At 59.6% G+C, this 25,218-nt stretch overlaps 2 protein-coding genes across 2 annotated transcripts; one reads left to right on the top strand and one right to left on the bottom strand.

Annotated features, from left to right (window-relative positions):
* The first annotated feature begins 3,192 nt into the window (after positions 1–3,192).
* Positions 3,193–15,257, top strand: EPOR (erythropoietin receptor). Its single transcript, XM_075902333.2, has 8 exons — positions 3,193–3,768; positions 9,756–9,885; positions 10,238–10,416; positions 11,202–11,353; positions 11,440–11,593; positions 12,322–12,409; positions 12,957–13,044; positions 13,430–15,257. The coding sequence occupies exons 1-8, from the start codon at positions 3,663–3,665 to the stop codon at positions 14,012–14,014; spliced, it is 1,482 nt and encodes a 493-aa protein (XP_075758448.1). The 5' UTR covers positions 3,193–3,662; the 3' UTR covers positions 14,015–15,257.
* A 1,004-nt stretch (positions 15,258–16,261) lies between these two features.
* On the bottom strand, positions 16,262–17,985 carry SWSAP1 (SWIM-type zinc finger 7 associated protein 1). The gene is made up of 2 exons (XM_075902334.2): positions 17,738–17,985; positions 16,262–17,012 (listed from the first exon to the last, which is right to left on the bottom strand). Exons 1-2 carry the CDS (start codon positions 17,936–17,938, stop codon positions 16,473–16,475), a joined length of 741 nt encoding a protein of 246 aa, XP_075758449.2. The 5' UTR covers positions 17,939–17,985; the 3' UTR covers positions 16,262–16,472.
* Between the last annotated feature and the right edge of the window lie 7,233 nt (positions 17,986–25,218).

A 25,218-nucleotide genomic window follows, 5' to 3' on the forward strand; every position in this document is an offset into this window, starting at 1 on the left:
GGTGTGGGGTGATTATCCGGCCTGGGGGTGGGTGGGAGATACGCAGCTGGGAGAGAGGAAAGCAGCCTGGGAATGGCTGATGCACGCCCCCCCCCAACCATTGCCTGCACCCCCTGCGAGCACAGGATGTCCACAGCCCCTGTCTCTCCACCCACAGCCCCCCCCCCCCAGCCTCTCCTGGCCCCTCTGTGACCCAAAGACAGAACCTAACCCCAGACTGGACAAAGCCCCCAGGGGCGGATGTTCCAACCCTGTCCTGCAAGGAGCTTGTGTGTGCACAAGCACGTATGTGTGTGCACAAGTGTGTGTGTGCACGCACAAGCGTGTGTGTGTGTGTATCGACAGGGAAGGCCCTGTATTAGGGGGAGGAGCTGCCTGCGGGGCTGTACGTGTGTTTGTAGGGGTGCAGGGGTGTATATGTACCCGCGGGCCTGTGGCTGCAGGAGCATGTGAGCCGCCTGGCGATGCCTGTGTCTGTGGTGGGGGTGGGGGTGGGGGTGGCTGGGGGGGTGGAGCGGGATGCTCAGCTACGCGCCCCCCCACGGTCGTGCTATTCCGCTGTTTCAAAGAGGCCTGGGGCTTGGTGTAAACAGCCGGGTCTTGCCCGGCGCCACTGCAGCGCCTTATCTCTGGCCAACACACCGTGTTTGTTTCAGCCTGTTCCTCCCTGGATTCTCGCTGTGACTGATCCCACCTGCGTCACGGGGGGCTGGGGCCTGGGGCCTGGCTTTGATTGAGCACGGGACACTTTGTTTTTCACCGTAAAACACGGGACGGGGAGCAGGGGGGGGGGCGGTTCGTTAAAGCTACAAACAGCAGCTTGAGCTGGGGCTGGTTCCCAGCTGTGCCACACATTCCCTGATGACAACACTCTGTGCCTCAGTTTCCCCACCAGTGCAATGGGGAAAACGATCCCACTTTTGTCTGGCTTTGAGAGTTTGGGGCCAGGCCTGTCTCGCGCTGTGTCTGTGCAGCGCCTGGCACAGCGGGACCCTGATCTCGGTTGGGGTCTGGGCAGCACCTGGGGCCTGGGTCCTGATCACAGCTGAGGTCTGGGCAGCACCCGGCACAGCGGGGCCCTGATCTCTGCTGAGGTCTGGGCAGTGCCTGGCACATGGTGGTGCCGAGTTTGGGCAGGGTCTGTGCAGCGCCCGGCCCGGCAGGGCCCTGGCCCCAGTTGGCATTTCTAGGGCTCCTGCAATGCACAAAAGCAGCACGGCCAATGCGCTAGCGCCACACGCCCTGCTTTATCTGCTGCCCAGTCTCAACGTTCCCTGGAGGGTTTGATTATCTTTCTGTGGCGGGGAAGGGAGCTACCCGCCTTCCAGCCACTGGGCTGGGGGTGCACGCGGGGGAGTCTGCGCCCCGTGAAGACTCTTTCCAGCACCGACTGTCTGGGGCTGTTTGGCCCATGCAGCCCAGCTGCCCTCGTGCGCAGCAGGGTGAGAGCCGGCTGCTGTCCGCTCGATGCCCCTGCACCCCCTCCAGCTGCCCTGCCGTGGGGTGCGGAGCCACGGCCTTGTCTGCTCCTGCGGCTTGGTGAGCAACTCTCCGGCTGCCTCAAAGAGCCAGTGAATTCTGGATTCCACTCCCTCCTGGGTCCCACCGTGCAGTGACCAGAACCTCCCCCCTGGGTCTCATGATGCAGTGACCAGAACCTCCCCCCTGGGTCCCACAGTGCAGTGACCAGAACCTCCCCCCTGGGTCCCATGGTGCAGTGACCTGGAACTGCCCCCTGGATCCCACAGTGCAGTGACCAGAAATCTCCCCCCTGGGTCCCATTATGCAGTGACCAGAACCTCCCCCCTGGGTCCCATGGTGCAGTGACCTGGAACCTCCCCCTGGATCCCACAGTGCAGTGACCAGAAATCTCTCCCCCAGGTCCCACGGTGCAGTGACCTGGAATCTCCCCCCTGGGTCCCATGATGCAGTGACGTGGAACCTCCCCATGGGTCCCATGGTGCAGTGACCAGAAATCTCTCCCCCAGGTCCCACGGTGCAGTGACCTGGAATCTTCCCCTGGATCCCACAGTGCAGTGACCTGGAACCGCCCCCTGGATCCTACAGCGCAGTGACCTTGAATCTCCCCCTGGATCCCACAGCGCAGTGACCTGGAATCTCCCCCTGGATCCCACAGCGCAGTGACCTGGAACCTTCCCCTGAATCCCACAGCGCAGTGACCTGGAACCTCCCCCTGGATCCCACAGCTCAGTGACCTGGAACCTCCCCCTGGATCCCACAGCTCAGTGACCTGGAACCTCCCCCTGGATCCCACAGCGCAGTGACCTGGAATCTCTCCCTGGATCCCACAGCGCAGTGACCTGGAACCTCCCCCTGGATCCCACAGCTCAGTGACCTGGAACCTCCCCCTGGATCCCACAGCGCAGTGACCTGGAACCGCCCCCTGGATCCCACAGCACAGTGACCTGGAACCTTCCCCTGAATCCCACAGCGCAGTGACCTGGAACCTCCCCCTGGATCCCACAGCTCAGTGACCTGGAACCTCCCCCTGGATCCCACAGCGCAGTGACCTGGAACCTCCCCCTGGATCCCACAGCGCAGTGACCTGGAATCTCTCCCTGGATCCCACAGCGCAGTGACCTGGAACCTCCCCCTGGATCCCACAGCGCAGTGACCTGGAACCTCCCCCTGGATCCCACAGCGCAGTGACCTGGAACCTCCCCCTGGATCCCACAGCGCAGTGACCTGGAATCTCCCCCTGGATCCCACAGCGCAGTGACCTGGAATCTCTCCCTGGATCCCACAGCTCAGTGACCTGGAACCTTCCCCTGAATCCCACAGCTCAGTGACCTGGAATCTCCCCCTGGATCCCACAGCTCAGTGACCTGGAATCTCCCCCTGGATCCCACAGCGCAGTGACCTGGAACCTTCCCCTGGATCCCACAGCTCAGTGACCTGGAATCTCCCCCTGGATCCCACAGCGCAGTGACCTGGAATCTCTCCCTGGATCCCACAGCTCAGTGACCTGGAATCTCCCCCTGGATCCCACAGCGCAGTGACCTGGAATCTCTCCCTGGATCCCACAGCGCAGTGACCTGGAACCGCCCCCTGGATCCTACAGCGCAGTGACCTGGAACCGCCCCCTGGATCCTACAGCGCAGTGACCTGGAACCGCCCCCTGGATCCTACAGCGCAGTGACCTGGAACCGCCCCCTGGATCCCACAGCGCAGTGACCTGGAACCTCCCCCTGGATCCTACAGCGCAGTGACCAGAAATCTCTCCCCCAGGTCCCACGGTGCAGTGACCTGGAACCGCCCCCTGGATCCCATGGTGCAGTGACCAGAACCTCCCCGTAGACACCATGGCACAGTGACCCAGAACCTCCCCCATTGTATCCATGGGGCAGTGATCATTCCTCCCGCAGGTCTCATGGGGCAGTGATCTGCTCCTGAGGGTGGGGAGGGGCACTGGTGGAGACGTGGGGGCGTCTCTGCTGCCCTGGCTCCTCTCCAACTCCCTGCCCTGTTCCTCAGCCTCTCCAAGCAGCAGCCCCAGCCCAGCCCTTATCTGTCCCCTCCCAGCCCGCCCGCCCTGCGGCGCATAGCCCGGGCCGGCAGCCACAGCCTGCCTGCAGAGCAGCCCAGGGGCCAGGCAGCCCTGCCAGGGCAGCTTCACCGCTCTCAGCAGCCTTCCCCCAACCATGGGACCTCATCAGAGCCACCTCGCTGCCCTCTGCACCCTGCTGGCCTGGACCAGCTGCACCGCGCAGGAGGGAGCCGGCCCCACCGATGGCTTCGACACTCAAGGTACCAGCGCCGGCCTGGGGGCTGTGAGGGGCCAGCGGGCCCAGGGCCAGGCAGGGGCATGGGCAAGAGAGTGTTTCATAACAGGAAACCGATTTCCTGCCTCTGCCGTTAGAGCGCGACAGCTGGGTGTGTGTGTGTGTGTGTGTGTACGTACCCCTGTGTGTACATGTGTGTGTATACGTGTGTATGTGGATGAGTGTATACGTGTGTGTTTACGTGTGTGTGCGTGCATGTGTGTACGGGTGTGTGTATACATGTGTACGTGTACAGGTGTGTGCATGTGTACGGGTGTGTGTGCACACACACACGTAGGCATGTGTCCATATCCAAAGGCACATGCACATGCACGAATCTGCATGCATGTGCACGAGTGTAGGAGTGTGCTTGTGCTTGCAGGCCTGTGCGCTGAGGGGGTGTGTGTGGGCACCAGGCTCTAGTGAAGGTGGCTGTGAACCATGCTTGGATGTCTTAGTCCAGCATGTGTGTCTGTCTGAGCGACCCCCAGACGCTTGGAGGCCTCTGTCCGGCTCTCCTGCCTCAGACTCAGCTAACCAAAGCTAGAACCCTAACAACAGCATGGCTGACCTCTGAATCGATCGATCTATCTATCTATCTATCTATCTATCTATCTATCTATCTATCTATCTATCTATCTATCTATCTATCTATCTATCTCCATACACCCCCTCTATCTATCTATCTATCTATCTATCTATCTATCTATCTATCTATCTATCTATCTATCTATCTCCATACACCCCCTCTATCTATCTATCTATCTATCTATCTATCTATCTATCTATCTATCTATCTATCTATCTATCTATCTATCTATCTATCTATCTCCATACACCCCCTCTATCTATCTATCTATCTATCTATCTATCTATCTATCTATCTATCTATCTCCATACACCCCCTCTATCTATCTATCTATCTATCTATCTATCTATCTATCTATCTATCTATCTATCTCCATACACCCCCTCTATCTATCTATCTATCTATCTATCTATCTATCTATCTATCTATCTATCTATCCCCATACACCCCTTCTATCTATCTATCTATCTATCTATCTATCTATCTATCTATCTATCTATCTATCTATCTATCTATCTCCATACACCCCCTCTATCTATCTATCTAGCTATCTAGCTATCTATCTATCCCCATACACCCCTTCTATCTATCTATCAATCAATCGATCATACTCATCCCTCCACTGAAATGCCTACATGCCCAGCCCCCACCTACCAGCCATTTGAGCAGCTCCATCAGGACCCGCCACACAAGTTCCCTCCCCAGAGGTGGTCCTTGGGCCAAAACGTCTGCCCCCCCCTCCGGGTTATCGCATATTGAACTGAGTTAGGGGCGTTCCAGTTGGCAGGGTCTGATGAAATGCATCCTAGGTTGCTTAAGGAGGTAGCTGCAACAGCCTGGGAACCATGCGCAAGTCTCTTCGAGGCCCATGGGGGAGGTCCCAGGGGACTGGCGAGAGGAGACCTTAGAGCCGGTCTTTACGAAGAGAAGCAAAGAGGACCCAGGGAATTAGGGAGCAGCCAGCCGGGTTTCTATACCTGGAGGCTGTCTACATTGGCAAAAACATGCTGCCTGTCTACACTGGCGGGGAGTTCTTGTGCAAGAACACTGACGTTCTAATGTGTGAAATCAGGACTTCTTGTGCAAGAACTGATGCTCCCGCTCAGGAATAAGCCCTCTTGTACAACTGTTCTTGCACAAGAGGCCAGTGTGGACAGGCAACATGAATTTCTTGCCATCGGAGCTTTCTTGCGCAAGAGAGCGTCTACACTGGCACGGATGATTTTGTGCAAAAGCACTTGCCGGTGTAGACACGCTCTTGCGCAAATACTTTAACGCAAAAACTCTTGCGTTAAAAGTATTTGCACAAAATCTTGCCAATGGAGACGTAGCTGGAAAGACACTGGAACAAATGATTAAACCATGTGCAAGCCTTGGAGTGGGGGTGGGGCACCTTTTTCGGGTTGGGGGCCACTGACCCACAAAAAAATCAGTTGGGGGCTGCACACAAGTGAGAAACAAAAAAACCCCTCATGGAGGTGGCCCCCGAACTGAGAAGCAGAAAGACACCCCCACACACATTCCCGTCCCACACCAGAGCTTGGGGGAGGGGGCCGGTAGTAGATTTTGTGTACCCCTCCTAGGTTCTGGGGTGGAGCCAAAAAAGAGGGGTTCAGGATGGGGGAGGGGGCTGCCAGTTGGGAGGCCTGGGCAGGAGGGGTTCAGGAGTGGGTTGGTGGTGCGGGGTTTGGGCAATGCTGGAGTGGGGTCCCCAATGCTGGGGGTGGGGAGCCCCAAGCCTCAGGGGCCAGATCCAGCCCCACGGCGTTAGGTTCCACACCCCTGCCCTAGAGGATAATAGAAGGAAGAGCTATCACGGATTTTTCAAGAACAGCTCGGCTACGTCTACACTGCCATGATTTTCCGAAAATGCTTTTAACGGAAAAGTTTTCCGTTAAAAGCATTTTCGGAAAAGCACGTCTAGATTGGCAGGATGCTTTTCCGCAAAAGCACTTTTGGCGGAAAAGCGTCCGTGGCCAATCTAGACGCGGTTTTCCGCAAAAAAGCCCCGATGGCCATTTTCGCGATTGGGTTTTTTTGCGGAAAACAGTCCTGTGCTGTCTACACTGGCCCTTTTGTGCAAAAGTCTTTCGGAAAAAGACTTTTGCCCGAACAGGAGCAGCATAGTATTTCTGGAAAAGCACTGACAATCTTACATGAGATCGTCAGTGCTTTTCCGGAAATTCAAGCGGCCAGTGTAGACAGCTGGCAAGTTTTTCCACAAAAGCAGATGATTTTGTGGAAAAACTTGCCAGTCTAGACACAGCCCTCATGTCAAACCAGCCGGATTTCTTTAACTGACCCAGTGATCTGGGAGCGTTTTAGACAGCAAGTGTCTTGATTTTAGTCAAACCTTTGACACAATCCCATGGGCAAGCTAAGGAAATGAGTCTGAGACGTAGCCGCTGTTTGGGGAGTGCACCATGGGCTGAAAAACGGCTCAGGGAGTAGTTACCAGGGGCTCGCTTGGAGGGGGTATCCAGTGGGGTCCTGCAGGGGTCAGTCCGAGGCCTGGAACTGGCCCATATTTAGATTAGCCCCTGGAGTGGAGAGAATGGTTAGATGATTTGCAGCCGATACAACACTGGGAGGGGTTGCAAGCACTTTGGATAAGAATTCGTACCGTCCCGGAGAATTTGGCGGGTTGGCCTGAAATCAACCAGATGCCATTCAGTCAAGACAGGGGACAAGCCAATGCATGGCTGTAAAATGGGGACACCCACCCACTAAGAGGTCTGACTGTGGGGGGGGAGTGAGGGGGGCCACAATGGGTCATAAACGGAGCCAGCGCCCGTTAGGGAAGATGTGGATAAACTGGAGGGAGGCCAGAGGAACATGAACAAAGGTTTAGCAAACCAGGCCTGTGAAAAAAGGTTACAACTGGGCCCGGTTAGTCTGAGAAAAGACAATTGGGAGGGGAGCTATGAACAATCGTCCAGTATTCTAGGGGCTGTTACAAAGAAAATGGGGCTCAGATGATCTCCATATCTCCGGAGGGAGGGAGAAGACGTAAAGAGTGAGACCACACTGGGTCAGACCAAAGGTCCATCTAGCCCAGTGTCCTGTCTGCCGACAGTGCCAATGCCAGATGCCCCAGAGGGCAGGAACAGAACAGGGCATCATTGCCTGATCCCTCTCCTGGCATCCATTTCCAGAAAAATGGAGGCTAGGGACACAACCTTCATGAATCTATCTAGCTCTTTTTTGAACCCTGTTAAAGTCCTGGTCTTCACCATCCTCTAGCAAGGAGTTCCACAGGTTAGGTTAGATACTTCATACCATCCTCTGGCAAGGAGTTCCATAGGTTAGGTTAGATACTTCATACCATCCTCTGGCAAGGAGTTCCACAGGTTTAAGTTAGATGCTTCACACCATCCTCTGGCAAGGCATTCCATAGGTTAGGTTAGATACTTCACACTATCCTCTGGCAAGGAGTTCCACAGGTTAGTTAGATACTTCATACCATCCTCTGGCAAGGCATTCCATAGGTTAGGTTAGATACTTCACACTATCCTCTGGCAAGGAGTTCCACAGGTTAGGTTAGATACTTCATACCATCCTCTGGCAAGGCATTCCATAGGTTAGGTTAGATACTTCATACCATCCTCTGGCAAGGAGTTCCACAGGTTTAAGTTAGATGCTTCACACCATCCTCTAGCAAGGAGTTCCACAGGTTAGGTTAGATGCTTCACACTATCCTCTGGCAAGGAGTTCCACAGGTTAGGTTAGCTATTAGGCAAGACCCTTGCATTCGAAGGGAAGCTAAGCTCTAGAAGGCACTTGTGGGATCCCTGTCACTGGAGGTTTTCAAGCACACGTTGGACAAACCTCGGTCAGGGCTGGTGGAGGTTTGCGTGGTCTCAGCTCAGCGCAGGGGCTGGACCTGATGGCCTCTTGTGTCCCTTCCAGCTCTACATTTCGATGTTTCTCTGATAGTTTATGTCTCTACCAGACAGTTTGTTAGAACCAGGTCTGCTCTCGTATAGGAACGAGCCGCTGTTTGTGCCTCTGTAGCAAAGATTAAGTTGGGTTTTGCTTTCTAAAGTAGCTCTTTATCTATCAAACTACCTGTCCCCATACACCCCCATCTGTCTATCCCTACCTCCCCCCGCCCTCTCCCCCTCTCCTTTCCTAAATTCTGTAAAGGGAACATAGCCTATAAGGCAAGAATACAGAACAGTGAATGAGCGGTTATTTCTCGACTCCTCCGTGCTGCAGATAGGGAGTTCTTTACAGAAAGTAGCTTTACGTGAACTGCTAGAGGCTCAGCAGAATTCTGGGTCTCCCCATGGCTGGATCGCCGTGAAATGCTTGGGATGGGCACTGGTCTGAGAAACGAAGGGTTGAAATAATATTTATTACAGAGGCCAGCTTAGAGCAGGGCCCGGTGCGCCAGCTGCTGTGCAGACACAATCTACTAATGCATCAGGGAGCTGTATGATAGTTTCTACACACAACCACACACCGGCACACATACACCCATTGCTAGGCCCCCCATGCACACCTGCCTTCCCACACGTGCATGGCTATACACACACCCCCACTTCTGCAGACAGCACTACACATGCTTCCCTACGCACACAAACATAGACACACGTGAATACACATGGACACACACACAGGCACACAAATACACCCAGACTAGCCCCCGGGAGCTCTCCTTCCCGAGTCGCTTGAGTGCTGGAGCTGAGGTCTGACCAGGCGTCTCATGGGCAGGGCTGGCCATCTCTAGAGGCTGCCCCTTACTCTCAGCACCAGATGGGGACTTACTGGGGCTTGTTCTCGTGCCCAGCTGAGGGGGCCTGTTTTGAAGCCACCCCGCTGGGCAATTCAAGGCTTGCTCTTGTAGCCCTTAGCTGGTTGGGGGCGTGGTACCGGAGGTTTTTAACCCTTGGAACTCCCTGCAACAGGACTTTCCAGGAGTGCAGGAGGCTATTAACCCTCAGAACCCACTGCACCAGAACATTACAGGGGGGTACAGGAGGCTGTTAACCCTCAGAATCCCTGCAGCAGGACGTCATAGAAGTGCAGGAGGCTGTTAACCCTTGGAACCCCCTGCAGCAGGATGTTACGGGGGTACAGGAGGCTGTTAACCCTCGGAATGCCTGCAGCAGGACATCATGGGGGTGCAGGAGGCTGTTAACCCTTGGTACTCCCTGCAGCAGGACATTACTGCAGTGCAGGGTTTGGTGACGGGCAGAGGTGTTCTCAGCTGGCAGGCTTTGGGGCGCAGGGGGTTCTTAGGGTTAACAGCCTATTGTAACTCCCCCCCCCCGTAAATGGCCTGGGAGTGAGGAGCCCCAGCTTGCTGTGGACTCAGCCGGGTGGGGCTATGGCTCCATGTGGACAGCGGGCGGCTAACTGGGCCCTCCCTCTGCCCCCAGCGGCCCTGCTCTTGGCTGAGGAACCCCTGAACCCCAAATGCTTCACACGCTCCTTGGAGGACCTGACCTGCTTCTGGGAGAGCAGCAGCCCCCCAAGCTCCGTGGAATACGGCTTCTCCTACGTCGTGGAGTGAGTCCCCCCCCCCCGGGGCCCTTCTGTGGGGAGCTGAGTTGGGGAGGGGCGAGTCTTGTGCCTCCCCTTCTTCTCCCACGCCTGCCCCCCCTCTGCACCCTCGGGCTGGACCCCCCACATCTACTCCATGCCCCGCCCCCCTCCTTAGTGTGAGCCCCGCCCCCATGCCTCCATGTCTGCACCCTCAGGTTGGGCCCCCCTGCTGGTCCCAGCCCCCCAACATGGGCCCCGCCAAGCGTGTCCCCCGTGCTGGCCCCAGCTCTGCGCCCCTGGCCAGAGGGTGTGGAAGGCCCCAGGCTCTGCTGCCGCGGCTGCTCACCCCCCACCCCGCCTCCCCTGCCTCCCCCAGGGAGGACCCCCCGCAGCTCTGCAACCTGAGCGTGGCCCGGACGCCGTGGAACAGCACCCGCTTCAGCTGCCTCTTCCCCCCGAAGGACACCCCGTCCTTCACGAACCTGCACGTCAGCGCCTACGCCGGCAACCGCAGCAACGTCCTCCACGCCCGCACCATCATGGTCAACCAAGTGGGTAGGTGGGAGAGCCGGGCCCCGGAATCGGCGCCCCCTGGAGGGGAAAGGCCCCATGCCCCAGCCCCCCAGCCAGTCCCCCTGCCCTGGCCCAGATCACAGCCGGCGCCCCCTAGAGGGGACAGGCCACATACCCCCCAACCCAGCCAGCCCCCTGCCCCACGGCTGTATGGGAGCCAGCACCCCCTAGAAGTGTCCCATTCCCTGTCCCCCAACCCAGCCAGCCCCCTGCCCCACGGCTGGATGGGAGCCAGCACCCCCTAGAAGTGTCCCATTCCCTGTGCCCTGACCCAGCCAGCCCCCTGCCCCACGGCTGGATGGAAGCCAGCACCCCCTAGAAGTGCCCCATTCCCTGTCCCCCGACCCAGCCAGCCCCCTGCAGGGCAGGGCCAGCCCACAACATTTTGGCCCCTGAAGTGGGGAGCTCAAATGACACCCCCAGGCTCCCTTTTCTCCTGCCTGCTATGTCTCCTGTGCCCTCCTTCCTCCAGCACAGCACCCCCGCCCCCGTGCATCTAGGGCAGAGAGAATCCATCTGCCCCAGCAGCAGACACAAGTTTCTACCCCCTGGGTCCTAGTACCCCCCCCCCCGAGTCTGGTACCGAAGGCGGCCGTAAGGCCAGCCCCGCAGGAGGGAGCCGCCCCCCCCGAGGTGAAGGGCCCCGTACCGCATTCCCGCATCCCAGGGCGGGATGGGAGCTGGCAATCCCCTAGAAGCGAAAGGCCCTGAGCCCCCTCCCCTGCCCTGGGGCAGAGCCCCGCTCAGGTCTCCGCCTGCCCCTGCAGTTCTCCTGGACCCGCCCTCCAACCTGACGGCGCGCCCGACGGAGACGCCGGGGCAGCTGGCCGTGCGCTGGCGCCCGCCCGGCCTGCGCTACCTGGAGAGCAGCCTGCGCTACGAGGTGGCCTTCGCCCCCGAGGGCGCCGAGCGCCAGACGGTGGGTGACCCCCCCACGCCCCGCCCCCCCACGCCGCCCCGCCTGCGGCTGCCCTGCCCCCTCACTCCGCCCTCCCGCCCCTGCAGGTCGACATCCCCGAGGGGCGCACCGAGTGCCTCATCCTCAGCCTGAGGGCCTGGACCCGCTACGCCCTGGCCGTGCGCGTCAAGCCCGACGGCGTCAGCTACAGCGGCTACTGGAGCGCCTGGTCCGCGCCCGTCACCGTGGTGACACCCCATGGTGAGCCCCCCTCCCTCCCCATGCCTGCAGCAGGGGCCCTTGGATAGCATAGTGGGGGGATGGGGGAGGACAGACCATTGGGGGTGGAGGTTGGAAGAGGGTGAAGGGGCTGGGGGCTGGTGGGAGTTAGGGGGATGGGGTGGAGGGGCCGGGGGCTGGTGGGAGTTGGGGGGATGGGGTGGAGGGACCAGGGGCTGGTGGGAGTTGGGGGGATGGGGTGGAGGGACCAGGGGCTGGTGGGAGTTGGGGGGATGGGGTAGAGGGCTGGGGGCTGGTGGGAGTTAGGGGGATGGGGTGGAGGGACCAGGGGCTGGTGGGAGTTGGGGGGATGGGGTGGAGGGACCAGGGGCTGGTGGGAGTTGGGGGGATGGGGTGGAGGGGCAGGGGGCTGGTGAGAGTTGGGGGGATGGGGTGAAGGGGCGGGGGGCTGGTGGGAGTTGGGGGGATGGGGTGGAGGGGCCGGGGGGCTGGTGGGAGTTAGGGGGATGGGGTGGAGGGCCGGGGGGCTGGTGGGAGTTGGGGGGATGGGGTGGAGGGGCCGGGGGGCTGGTGGGAGTTGGGGGGGTGGAGGGGCAGGGGCTGGTGGGGGACAGTGGGGAGGGTTGGGGGTGGAGGGGCCAATTCTGTGCCCTTCTCTGATCCCACGGGAGGCCACGGGTGCCAGCCCTGGGGTCACGGGTGCCTGTAGCCTGGGCCAAGCGGGGTAACCCTGCCGCCCCACCTGACAGATCTGGACCCCTTGATCCTGTCGCTGTCTCTCATTCTGGTGCTGATCCTGGTGCTCCTGGCCCTCTTTGCCCTGCTCACCCACCGCAGGTACTGCCCGCTGCGCCGTGCCCACCAGAACAGCCCACTCCTGCCCCGGGCCCTGCCAGGCCAAGGGTCCAAAGCGCTGAGGGGGGTGGATCCCACCACACTCACCCACCCACCCAGGTGTGGTGCCCTGGGGGACTGAGGGGTGTGGGCATGTATACGTGTGTAGGGGCCCCCATCTACACTTGTGTGTGGTGTGTGCACGGAGGTGTGCACCCAGGCGCATGCACACGCACACGCACACGTGCCTCACACAGACCCTCGCACATGTGGGGGGGCTGTGCACATGTGGGCCATACACGCCCAGAGGTGTGTGTGCTGGCGTGCGTGCATGTACTCGTGCGTGGCAGTGTGCACAGGTGTGTTACCTCACGTGTCCCTATGCTTGGGGGGTGCGTGTGTGTGAAACATATGGGCGCTGCCCTCGCAGCATGGCCCTGGGGGGCGGCCCATGAGCGTTTGCAGGGGAGGGTGCCCCTGCATTTCGGGGGGGAGGGGTCAGGCTATGACTTGGCTTCTGTTCATCCTGCCCCCCCCCCCATGCTCCTAGGTTTTTGAAGAAGAAGATGTGGCCCGTGATCCCCAGCCCTGAGCCCAAGTTCGAGGGGCTTTTCACCCTCTACAAAGGAAACTTCCAGGTACCAGCTCCTGCCCCGCTCAGGGGCCCCAGGGGGGCTACCTGGCCTGTGGATGGAGGCGGGCACCACACTGCTCCAGGGATGTCTGTGCCGGAGGAATGGGGGGGCAGATGCTGGGCGAGGGAACCAGGGTGATTATCTGGGGGGGGGGGGATGCTTAGAGATGGGGGAGCCATCAAAGAGCGGCCAAGACGGGGAGGATTTCATGCTACCTAATGTTAGGCATTAGCGTAGGCCCTACACAAATCCTTGGTTTAAAACAAGGGGCTGGCAGGCTCCGCCCCGGAGGAGGTGGTGGGCGGGACGGGCAGCGCCTGGGGCTGGCCAGGCTCAGTAGGTCCCTCCCCCAGCCTCTGGGGTGACCAGGGCTCTGTGGCCGTTGCAGCTGTGGCTGGGGCAGAGAAACGCCTACCTGTGGTGGAGCAGGAACCCCGGCTACATGGAGGAACAGCCCAGCCTGCTGGAGGTGCTGTCTGAGGACTCCAAGGGGGAGGGGCCGGTGCCGCCCCTGCCCCCCAAAGCCCAGGACTCGGTCCCGGCTGCCCCTCCGGAGCTGCCCCCGGACGACTACCTGGTGCTGGATGAACAGCTGATGCCCTGCAGCCAGGGCGAGGACTTGCGGCTCCCGCCAGAGGCCCTGAGCGGGGCGGACTCTGCTGCCCTCCCTACCAGGGGGCAAGAGCTGGGCCTCCCGGGGGCCGAAGCGGAGCCCGTCGTGGAGGAGCGGGTCTCGTCCTCCTCCAGCTTCGAGTACACCCTCTTCGACCCCAGCTCGGAGCTGCTGGCGCCTTGCGAGCGCCGGCCCCCACCCCCGCTCAAATACAGCTACCTCCTGGTATCCGACTCGGGGATCTCCGCCGACTATGCCCCTCTGGCCGCCGGCACCGACCAGCCCAACCTCTACACCAACCTGTGCCAGGAGGGGCGCCAGGCCCAGCTCCTCCCAGCCGGCTACGTGGCGTGCTCATAGTGCCGGCAGGCGGGGAGAACAGAGATCGGGCCCCCGGCCTGCTGGGTGGGCAGGAAACTTTCCTGCCGGAAGGCAGCAAACAAGGTGCCAGCAGGCCACAGAGGGGGCAGCAGCAGGATGGAGCCGTGCGCCTGTCCTGGCAGGAGGAAGCAGGGCCCTGTGCCTGGAGATACGACCCCAGCTCCTCCGTGCCCGGTGTTTGCACGGCTGGGGTGGAGCACGGGGGGTGGAGCGGAACTGCCCGGCTCGGGGTCAGACGTGGCTCTGGGCAGAAGCTGGATTTGCCCAAGGCCGATGCCAGCTGTGACAGGGGGGAGCAGGGACTGGTGGCCCACCTACCAGCAGGGGGTGCTACCTCCAAGATGCCCCCCTCCCTGCATCACCACCAGAGCGAGCTCGGATTCAAGACGTGGGAGCTGGGGGGAAGCTACAGCCCCCGTGTCACCAAGGGGACACCCCACGGCAGCTGCAAGGGATGCTGGGAGTCCTGTGGTCTGTGAAGGGCTTTGTGCACGTCCGCAGCCGGGGAGCGAAAGCGCCGTCACGCCTGGGCACATCAGTGCTGCGCCCACGTCGGGGCTGGGAGAGAAGGGCGAGGCGGCAGGGTGGGGGAGATGTCAGGACTGCTGGGTTCTACCCCAGGGGTCTGTGAGTAGGGACTAGTGGTTAGAGCGGGGGGGAAGGGCGGGGAGCCAGGACTCCTGGGTTCTATTCCCTACTCTTGACCGTGAGCAAATCCCACCTGCCCAACGTCTCTTTCTGTGCCTGAGTTTCCCCACATGGAAAACAGCTGACAATACGGATCAATGGAGGACATCACTTGCTGTAAGTATTTAGCCACACGGAGCTGCCCCTGCTCTGGGGACGCTCTTATCATTAACCCTTTAAGGGATACTACCAGTGCCAGATGGACTGATTTGCCCTGGCCGCACATAACGCTGCCACTGCAGCCCCCTTGGGGTGCATCTGGCCAACACTGAACACCATGGGAGCAAGGACCACCTCCTACCTGCCCAGTAGCGGTGGGGCCCTCCCTCCCTAGCCCCCGAGCTCCCATCTTTGTATAGTTAAAAGGGAAAGTGTGGGGCTGGCTGGGAAGGAGGCCAACAGGGGGTCAAGAATCCCCGAGAAGAGGGGGACTACCCCACAGCGCCCTGCCAGGGGTGCAGGCCCAGCTCGGAGCCCCTAGCAGCTGAGTGAGCCATAGATCTTTGCCTTTTAATAAAGAGGCTGTTTTTTCCCACTTGGTGTCGATCTGGGTTTGTACAGCACTTGGCACAGCGTGGGGCTGGAGCACCCAGGCGCTACCCTAATACACCTAACTAATGTACAGCACCCCGGGCACTGCTGTAGTAGATAAGCCATGTTTTCCCAAGGGGCCCAGCACGACAAAGGGTAAAGCCAGAGGGCCTGGCTGCCTGTCCCACACACTGGGGTGTTGCACGTGCAAGGCCTTAATGCAAGGAAATGTGGCAATGGGGACACTGCTGAGTGTAGCACAAGCGGGTGGCAGAAACCAGGGGGCCAGAGCAGAATCGGGGTAGTAGCTCTGCCTGGGGCCAGTCCCTGCCCCCCAGCATGAGGACCCCCACCCACTCTCCAACCAGGCAGACCCCTTTGGCTCTGTCCCCACCAGATAGTGATTATCTCCACAGCCACCGGCCCCTGGGTGTTATCAGGCTGGGGCAGGCAGGAGGACCTCAGCCAAGAGCCATGCAGGGCCTGGCACCAATCCAGCATCGGCAGGGGGAGCGGCTCAGGACCGGAGAGCCAGAGGAGGCAGCTAAAGGCTGCTGCAGCTGAGGCGGGAGGGCACCAGCATGTGGTCAGCTGGGCCTGATTCATGGCTCCATTGTCCTCCTGACAGCCCCCCAGCTCGGGGCCAGCTGCAAGAGCTGCCTCTGGAGGCGGGGCGGGGTCCAGGGAGTTAGAACAGGGGAAGGAGAGGCTGGGAGCCTGGTTCCATTTATGGCTCTGGATGGAGAGTGGGGTCTAATGGTCGGAGCAGAGGAAGTGATTGTCACGAGATCAGACAGAAACCCAGTCTCCTCCACTCCTAGCCATGGGAACAGATGGGCTCCCCCTCAGAGCTGGGTGCAGCTAACTGGTCAGGTTCCCCCCACTTCCTTGGAGAGCCAAAACCTGGGAAAATAAGTTTGATTCAGGGCACAGGCTGTGTATTTTTTGTTTGCACAGCCCCCAGAGTGACGAGGGAGGGGAGGGGGCCATCTCAGCTGTTCCGTGATCTGACCGGTAACAAACAAATTTGTATTGTTGAAAATTCCTCCGTGTCTGTTTACTGCGGGTGGGACATTAAAGTAGGCCCAGGAGGGGCTGTGCAAAGACAGATTTTCCCCTAAATCGCCCAAGGTTCAATCAACAACAGGGCTGAAAAATCCATGCTGGGGAAACAAGAAGTCAGCTCTCCAGTGAATGCTGGGGGCCAGGCACCCAGGAGTCATTTCTCAGCCCCAGCAGCTCTGTCCAGGTCTGAAGCTGCCCCAGAATCCTCTGCACACTCACAGGAGACGGGGGATACCGTCATCTCTCCATCGAGGCCAAATCCCACCCTCCACTCTCGGTCCGGAGCACCAGGCTGGGACAGATGCGCCTTGAATGTCCTGTCACCCGCCCAGTCCTCCTGGCCCAAGGCTGCCGCAGGGTCCGGACACAGCCAGCACCTGGCTGGGAAGTAGCGCTGGAGAATGCTGAGATGCTCCTCAGCCTCTGTTTCCCCGGAGACCCGCATGGAGGCGATGAGCTGGCAGCTGGGGGCAGATCCTTGGGGGTCCATGCCCAGGCGCCCCGTGAAGTACGAAGCTGTGTCCACCAGCAGGGCCGAGAGCCGGGCGACCGCCTGAGGGCCAGGGCAACCGGCGAGGTACTGCTCCAGCCCGTCCAGCAGGATGAGGGCAGGGGTCCCAGGCAGGCTCTGGTGCAGAGAGGCCAACGCCCGCAGGAGCTCCGGCAGCGAAGGCGGGTAGAGGAACTGGACATGCTATGGTGGAAGAGGAGGGGGCTAATGGAAGAGGGATTGGGTCTGTCCCAGCCTAGGATCCCCTCCCTCCACACCAATTTGCCCTCTAATCTTTTCCATCCATGTGTGAAATAAATTGTTTAGGTGCACCACCCGCAGAAACAAAAAACCTAACGGGGGGCTAACCAGCTGGGTGGCGTTTAAATCTCCCCAGCAGCCACACAAGCACCCAGTTCAGAGGGAACGCTGTTCCCGCACAGCCTAGCCTGCTTCAGCCCAGGCCTCCTGCCTCCCCACTGGCCTCTCCCTTCCCCCACCCAGCAACCCACCCCCAAACATCCAGCCAGGCCCAGCCCGTCTCATGTCAGCACCACCTCCAAACAGCCCCTCCCTGGCTGACTCTTCCTAGCCCCCTAGGCTCCTCCCCTGCCGTGAAGCCCCGCCCCCTAGGCTCCTCCCCTCCCGTGAAGCCCCGCCCCTTAGGCTCCCACTCTGAATTGCTTTGCTCCATCCTATCAGGTGCTGCTGCCTTCAGCTCCCCCCATTCAGCCTCCCCAGGAGATAAATCCGGGCCCCGCCCCAGGCTTTGCCCCCTTGTGATCTTGGCCCCGCCCCCGGCTCTTGGCCCCGCCCCTCCCAGGCCCTTGGTTCCGTCCCGCCCATCTTAGCCACGCCCCTCAAGCGCCTCTCGTTGGCTCCGCCCCCCGCTCTTGGCTCCGCCCCCTAGCGCTTGGCTCCGCCCCCACCTGCAGGCCGCTCTCCGCGCGCCGGGCCCCCGGCAGACGCTGCAGCGCGCGGGGCGCCAGGAAGAGCGCGCGGGGCCCGGCCAGCGCCGCCCGGAAGAGCAGCGCCGAGCGACCCGAGCGGGCCGGGCCCAGCACCAGGGCCGGGGCCGGGGCCAGGCCGCGCGGAGCCGCGCCGAGCACCCGCTCGAGCGCCACCGACATCGCCCCGCCCTCGCCTCTGTCCGAGCCAATCCGCAAGGACGCCCCGCCCCGCGCCCGGGTGACAGCCAATGGGCGCATCAGGTACAGCCGCGCCCCTGGCAACTTCCAGCCAATCCGGAATAAGGCCCGCCCACTCAGGGTCCTAGCCAATCCTGGAGCGGCTTCCCCTGGCTCCTCTTTTTCTTACCTTCCAGCCCGCGCGGGAGGAAGGCCCGCCCACTCCCTGAACTAGCCACTCAATTGCGGCGGCCATCTTGGGCCGCGCCCTCCCCGGAGCCAATCGGCGCTCCTCCCTAAGAGCCCCGCCCCCTCCCTAGGGAACGCAGCCCGGGAGCCGCGCCCATCAGCCCACGCCTCACCAATCCGGGAGCGGCGCGCGACGGACCCCGCCCCCTCCGTTCTAGTTCGGAACGCGGGCTCTGCGCCTTCGCATCTCCCCACGTGCCGGGGTTACAGCCCCGCCCCTCCCGAATAGGACCCAGGAGTCCGGGCCCCGCCCCCCCACCGGGGATAGGACCCAGGGGTGCGCCCCCCCATCTGGCCCCGCCCCCCCACCGGGGATAGGACCCAGGAACGCGCCCCCCCCCATCTAGCCCCGCTATAGGACCCAGGAGTCCGGTCCCCGCCTGCAGCCCTGCCCTGTGCACGGGAGCCAGCTGACGTGCACTGATGGGGGAGTGGAGAGGGGCATCCATGCAAAGCCTGGCTGCACATCGGTGGCCCCTGCATCCCCAGCTCCCCCCGCCCCACAGTTCAGTCAGTGCCCCTGGATCCTGACCTGCAGCCCCTGCTATCCCAGAGATGCCCCTGGATCCCCGACCCTGAGCTGCCCCGCTCCCCAGAGCTCTACTGACGCCCCTGGATCTTGACCCACGCCCCCTGCTCTCCCAGCGGCTCCCCCCATGCTGGGTCAATGCTCCTCACACCCGGATCAGCAGCTCTTCTGTGGTCCCAGCCCTGGCCCCTACCTCTTCCACCTCTGCCAACCCCCTTATCTCAGCCTGTGTCCCTGTTATCCCACTCTCCTCCCCCCACAGCTCCAGCCACAGACCTCCTCAGTGCTGACCCATAGCCTCCTAGGAAAGGCGTCAGAAAAACATAGTTCACTGTGACATGGAGTCCCTGGGGGATCGCTGGCTATGGGCCCCAAAGGCAATCGAAGGCCATGGGGGACTTGGAGGGGGATTAATTCAAACATTTAGCAGTCACTAAACGGTGGCGTTTTGAGCCGGCTGGTGTTTCCATCTGTCCCTGGCTCTGTGGGGCATCTGCAAGCCTCTCGCCATCTGTCGCCTGCTAGGGAGGAAGGGAGAGGGGCCAGCTCTGGGGGGGTAGGGAGGAGGGCCAGGCTGGCAGGAGTTAATTTGCAGTAGAATTGGGGAGGGGAGGAAAATCTAGGGCAACCCAGAGAGTGGACACTGGCTGTGATGCCTAAAGAGCCCCCTGGTGTCCTAGCGTTACCACCTGGGGCTACATGAGAGCAGGTGCAGCCCAGCCTGGGGTGAAATGTAAAGGAAGCTCGTCCCATGTCCATAGCTGGGGGGCAGAGTGGGATCTCTGAGCTGCAAGGGGTCAAAAGGAAGCCACCCTGAATCCTGGGGTGGATCCCATGCCCCCTTCCCTCCCTCCCCACGGATTTTAAGGGGGGATCCAATTAATGAGATTAGGCTGCGATCACAGCTCAGGGCATCTCAGTTGTTAATTACCAGCTAAGGCACAGAGTGCCTGTGCGTGTGTGTCCATGTGTCAGGAGGATCAGGAGTCAGTGTGATTTCCCAGGCCAGATGCTGGAGAGCAGAGTGAAGTGGCTCTGACCGTAGACTGGGGGTCCCTGATCTCCCCTCCCCACACATGCTCAGATGCCCAGCCTGGGGACTGTTGGGTATAAAATACTACACACCCCTACCCGCAGAGTAATGGATTCAGGACGCAACCCACCTCACATGGACACAGACATGCACCTAGATGGGGTACATACAGAGTCTGCCATGGGAATATGCCTCACTGAGCATGGGGGGCTACCAAGGGGGCTTTGGTACCACAACATCCCCCCAACCTGCCCCAACTTGGACTGCTCTAGAGGCAGCATGAGCCTTTTGCTCTAGGGCAGGGGTTCCCAACCTGGGGTAGGCGTACCCCCAGGGGGTACGAGAAGCTTGTCAAGGGGGTATGGGGAATATTTGGTAAATAACTAGATTATCCTATTTGAAATATTCCAATAGTAGTAGTGTTAGTGAAAAACGTTGTGGATTCTAGAGTCTAGAATTTATTTCCTTTCATATTGAATGGGGGGTATGGGAAGATTTCCTAAAAGCCAAGGGGATATGGGGACCGAAAAAGGTTGGGAACCCCTGCTCTAGGGGGACACCAGATCTGACCCCGTCCCATGGACTGGTGGGCACAGGGGCTTGCCCTCTGGTTTCCCTAGCCAGCTTTGCTGGAGCTCTGTCACGTTCGGAGGGGAGGGCTTTTAACTCTCATCTCTCCCTGTCTCTGCTGTGAATGTCTGGGAATCCATTGTTAATGGACAGCCAGGGCCTACTGCATCAGCACCCGAAATGGGGGTGTGTGTGGCGTGTGCGTGAGTTGGAATGGGAGAGCTGGAGAGCTGTTTTCGGGGCAGAGAAGTGGGAAATAAAGTACTATGGTTGGGCTGATTAGGGGCAGGAGAGTGGGGGTACAGTGCATTGGGCAGGGGATGGGGTGCAGCTGTACCAGGGTCCCCTGCTTTGGCACATTTCTGATTGGTGCCTGGCTCCGGGAAGGGCCTCTGGCTGCAGATGGCCGGTGCTGCTGGCACAGGGGGCTGGCAGGGTGGCCGGGATGGGCAGGTGGCTGGCAGCTGGGTCCTGGCCAGTCTTAGGTGAGCAGGTCGTGAGTGGGGTGCAGCATGGAGCCAGCTCCCTGTACTGACTCGGGGAGTGAATCATCCCAGCACTGGAGCCCCCCTCCCCCTGCTCTTAGCTCCCCCAGCAGCCCCCCCCCCCCCCCCCCCCCCGAGGGATACTGGCTGTTCATCTGGTCAAGTGCCATTTTCCAGGCCTCTGTCAGAGCTGCCAATCACCTCTCTCTCTCTCTCTCACACACACACACTCCCTAGCAACTGCGTTGCCTAGCGCCTGCTGCTCTGGTTGCTGGGCAACGCTGAGAACTTTCAGGGTTCCAGTGGGTGGAGAATTTTTAAGGGGGAGGCCAGAAATAGCCTCCCCTCCCCAATGATGCCTCCCCAGACTCGATCCCACCTGCAACCTTTAGTGACGGGGCAGAGGTGGGGCGGTGGATGAGTAGCATCTTCAGTACCTATCGGAGGGGGAGGGACTGGGGTGTTCATTGCCCATCCTCCACCCTGATCTGTGTGTCCCTGGGTTGCTAATGTACCCACCGTTGGTGTTTCTGGGCACTGAGTTTGCCAGGGTGTGCTGGGCCCCATCGCAACCTCCCTGCCACACACATACTGTGCACGGCCTGGGGGTGACAAAGGCGGAGTGGGAGCTGGGAGGAGATGGTGCGTGTCCTGGGACCATTGTGGTCAGCTCCTTGCACCTCCTGCATGTCACAGGCCAGAGATCTTCCCCCAGCAATCCCTGCGTGGGCCCATCACCTCTGTGTGATGTGAGAGGGGGCTGTCCTGGAGCAGGGGGTGGCTCTCGAATGGGATGATGCTAGAACCGGGGGTTCTAGAGCAGTGAGTTCTGGCGTCAGTGGTTTTAGAGATGGGTTACGTTTGGGGTGGTGGGAAGGGTGTGCATGAGGTTTGGGGGTTCTGGCATGGGGGGCTCCAGAACATGGCGGTTTTAGAGTTGGGTAGGTCTCGGAGTGGGTTCTAGAATGGGGAACTTCCCAGTGCAGGGGACTGGGCTGGTGTGACGGTGGAGCTGTGAGATCGGGGTTTTCAGTGGAGGGTGATTCTGGAGAAGGAGGTTCTGGAATGGCGGGGCTCTGGAGTAGGCATGCTCTAGAGCCGGGGGTGATGGACTGCGGGGGGCGCTGGAGCCTTTTCCAAGCCTGCTCTGTAGGCTGAACGGTTCCGCTGGGGGACGGGCCAGGACCCTGCTGGAGCAGAGCTCACAAAAGCGCCAGCCCTGCCCTTTGCGCAAAGATTCAGGCAGGCTCCCTGCCTGCCTCCACTCCACTGCAGAAGCCCAGAGACCGGATCCTACCCTCAACCCCCATGGCACCGGGTGACTTCCAGATCTGGGGCTTTTACCCTCTTCCCGGGCCAGGAGGAGCCTGCTGCTCTCCTGGAGGCCCCTCCTAGCAGGCTCCGAATCCCCATGTGCTGGTGGGGTTGTCAGACCCACTCGGAGCAGAGATGGGGGATGACACATGGTCCTCGGAAGGGACGTATCTAACCAGCCCCCCCACCTGCCAGCAGAGAACTGAGAACGGTTCCCTTCCCTGCCCTTATTTACCTACAACCGACGGGCTCTGGGATCCGTTTGCATCAGGTCAGGAGTCAAGTCCCAGCCTCTGACAGCCACCCCCAGACCGGGAGCTCTGGCCACTCATCCTCCCTGGCCACTGACCTGGGCGTCAGAACAGATTATTGTAGCCATCCTGGGTTTGTGGCTCCGGCCAAGCCTGTGGTTTGCCTAGACTGGTAGATGCCTGGACCCCTGGCAGACTGAACCTCTGAGCTCACCTAATCTGACCTTTGGAGACCACAGGCCTGCGAGAACTCCTGTTTGAACCAGGACAGAGCTTTCAACAAGCTTGGGAAGGTGAGCTGGTCCAACCCCTTATTCTCCTGACGGTTAAAAATGTGCAGCGTGTGTCCAGTGTGAATTTTTCTCGCTCTGGGATGCATTAGAGCAGTGTTTCTCAGCCAGTGGTACAAGTTCCCTTAGGGGGACTCAAGAGAAGTCAACACAACTGAAATGTGGAGAAAACTAATTTTTTGTTTTATGTTTCACAGCGTTTTATTATTGTGGTACTTTTTACACCCAAAAATGTCATCACCGGCCCGGCGACGATTACGTTGTTTAAACAAATGTGTTACAATGGTAGAAAAAATGTTGTGTGTCTGAAAACTGTAGGTACTAGGGGTACTTAATTTTTTTTTAAAAGGGGTACTTTATTAAAAAAAGGTTGAGAAACACTGCATTAGACCTTCCCCTGCTGGACTGAAGAGCCCATTGTGTTCCTTCCAGGACCTCACAGAGTGGCATTAAGCTGCCCTTTAAGCTTCTCCTTGTGACGCTAAATCGATGGGTTCCTGGACTCACTCACTCTAAAGTCTGTTTCCTAATCCTTGAATCATTCTCATGGCTCTTCATGGAACCCTCTCTGATTTATCAACGTGTGTCTTTGCTGGACACAGGACTCCCACAGCAGTAGCACCAATGTCAAATACAGAGGGAATAAAATCTCTCCGTGTCGGCATGAGATTCTTTACAGGTGCTTGAAATGTTTGATGCTGGGCTTTTACACCGAGGTCCTGAAATTCTTATCTAGGTGCCTGAAGAAAATCAGTTGATATTTTGGAAGGTGTGGTGATAAGGCCAGTGGGAAATTCTCCCTTAAAATGGCTTTTTATTGGACAATTGGGGGGTTTTGAGAAAATTGCCTCTTTTTTTTTTTGGTGGAAAATATTTGAGATCTTCCCAAATGTTTGGTTGGGCCTTAAAAAAACAAAAATCTGAAAACTGACCCCAAAACGAGAAAATCCCCAACCCAAGGCATGGCTGATGGAAAACCAAAAATAATGGTGGTCGGGAGAGAGGGGGGAGACACAAAATAAAACAATTTTCTACAGAAAATGTCAAGTGAGGCTATTATACATGGGGGGGGGGGAGTTTGAAAATGTCCACAAAACACCTCCCCCATTTTCCAGTGCTGAGTTCCCTCAGTACCCTTTCATAGAGCCCTGAGCAGCTACAACATTTATATCTGCAGCCGAACTGCGATCCCAAATATGGCCCGTGGATGTCTCCAGCTTTGCAAGGCTCTGCCCATTTGGAAGGAAGGAAGGAAGGAAGGAAGGAGGAGAGGGATGGCGGAAGGGGGGGAGAGAGGGAAGGAGAGAGAGGGAGGAAGGAAGGAAGGGAAAAAGGAAGGAGGGAAGGAAGAGACGGAGGGAAGAAGGAAGGACGGGAAGGAGGGAGGGAAGGGTGAAGGGTGGGAGAGAGGGAGGGAAGGGAAGGAGGAAAGGAAGAAGGGAGGGAGGGAGGAAAGAAGGGGGAAGGAGGAAGGGAGGGAAGAAGGGGGAGGGAGGGAAGAAGGGGGACAGAGGGTCTCTGCAGAATGCCTAGCCCCAAGAGGAATTGTAGGCCTCACGGCCGTGTCTGGCCAAGCTTCCACATAGGCAGCCCTTGTCCCAGGTGTCTCCAGCCCCACAAGCCCCCATGGGGATGCTGAGCTCCCACACTTCCTGTGGAATGAAATCATTTGAGCGGCCAGTGGCTCTGGCCTGGGGGCCCAGTCCCTGCTGGGTCTGTGGTCTCCTAACTCAGCAGCCAGGGCTGGCGTCCACCCCCTGGGCGAGCCCTGGGCACCACCGAAGGAGACGGCGTGTGGCCCAGCGGCCAGGACGTTTGCTTAGGAGTCAGGACTCCTGGGGAGCTGGGAGACCCGGGAGCTGCAGCGTCCCTGCTGCAATTTGTGGCGCGCTAGCTTGCGGGTCACGCCCCTGGCTCTGTCTGCGTGGGGGTGGGCAGTGTGTTCTCCTGCCAGTTCTCCTACCCCAGCGGCACTTAGGCTGGGCCTTGCCCCGGGGCCCCCCCTCTTGCCCAGAGATCAGTGTCACCCTGCGCTGCTCCCCATGGGTGTTTCTGGATTTCTGGGCCCCACCCTTTAGAGAGGCGGCCGACACAGCGGGCAAGTCCAGCTGCTCCTCGTGGCCGAAAACTGGCCCCTGCATTTGCAGGCCGACGGCTGGCGGGTGGGAATTCATCTTTTTGCAACCCTTGCTCCAGGCAAACCCTGGGATTCGTTATCATCACTCTTCGGTTCAGAGCGTGTGTGTATGTGTGTGATAAGCATTAGCTTCAGATCCCCAGCAGGTGCCACCAATCTGTGTCCCCCTCTCCCGAGGGTACCTCTGGGGTTGAATCCCTACAACAGGAGCTGCTGGCCATAGGGCGGCAGGTTTGGGGCGGAGGTAGCGAGGCATCACCTTGCTAATCTCATGCTGATCGTGGCTGGGGGAAGGAGAATTTCACCCTGACTGTTTTCCCCCCCAGAGCTAGAGATGCGGAGATGCGCCTGCTTCTGGCCTGGCCGGCAGGGGGTGTTTTAACAAGGGGGGGCTTAGTGCAGCAAGTGCAGGAGAATTCTGTGAG

Source organism: Pelodiscus sinensis, chromosome 31 (assembly GCF_052426305.1).
Source record: "Pelodiscus sinensis isolate ZL-2025 chromosome 31, ASM5242630v1, whole genome shotgun sequence".
NCBI classification, from domain to species: Eukaryota; Metazoa; Chordata; order Testudines; family Trionychidae; genus Pelodiscus; species Pelodiscus sinensis.

Bases quoted from the DNA above. Each gene is read 5' to 3' on its own strand.
- SWSAP1 (XM_075902334.2), bottom strand. From the start codon at position 17,938: ATGTCGGTGGCGCTCGAGCGGGTGCTCGGCGCGGCTCCGCGCGGCCTG. The intron at 17,013-17,737 runs GTGGGGGCGGAG...CTTCCACCATAG, and splicing joins GCGCGGAGAGCGGCCTGCAG to CATGTCCAGTTCCTCTACCC.
- EPOR (XM_075902333.2), top strand. From the start codon at position 3,663: ATGGGACCTCATCAGAGCCACCTCGCTGCCCTCTGCACCCTGCTGGCC. The intron at 9,886-10,237 runs GTGAGTCCCCCC...TGCCTCCCCCAG, and splicing joins GGCTTCTCCTACGTCGTGGA to GGAGGACCCCCCGCAGCTCT. The intron at 12,410-12,956 runs GTACTGCCCGCT...CCATGCTCCTAG, and splicing joins GCCCTGCTCACCCACCGCAG to GTTTTTGAAGAAGAAGATGT.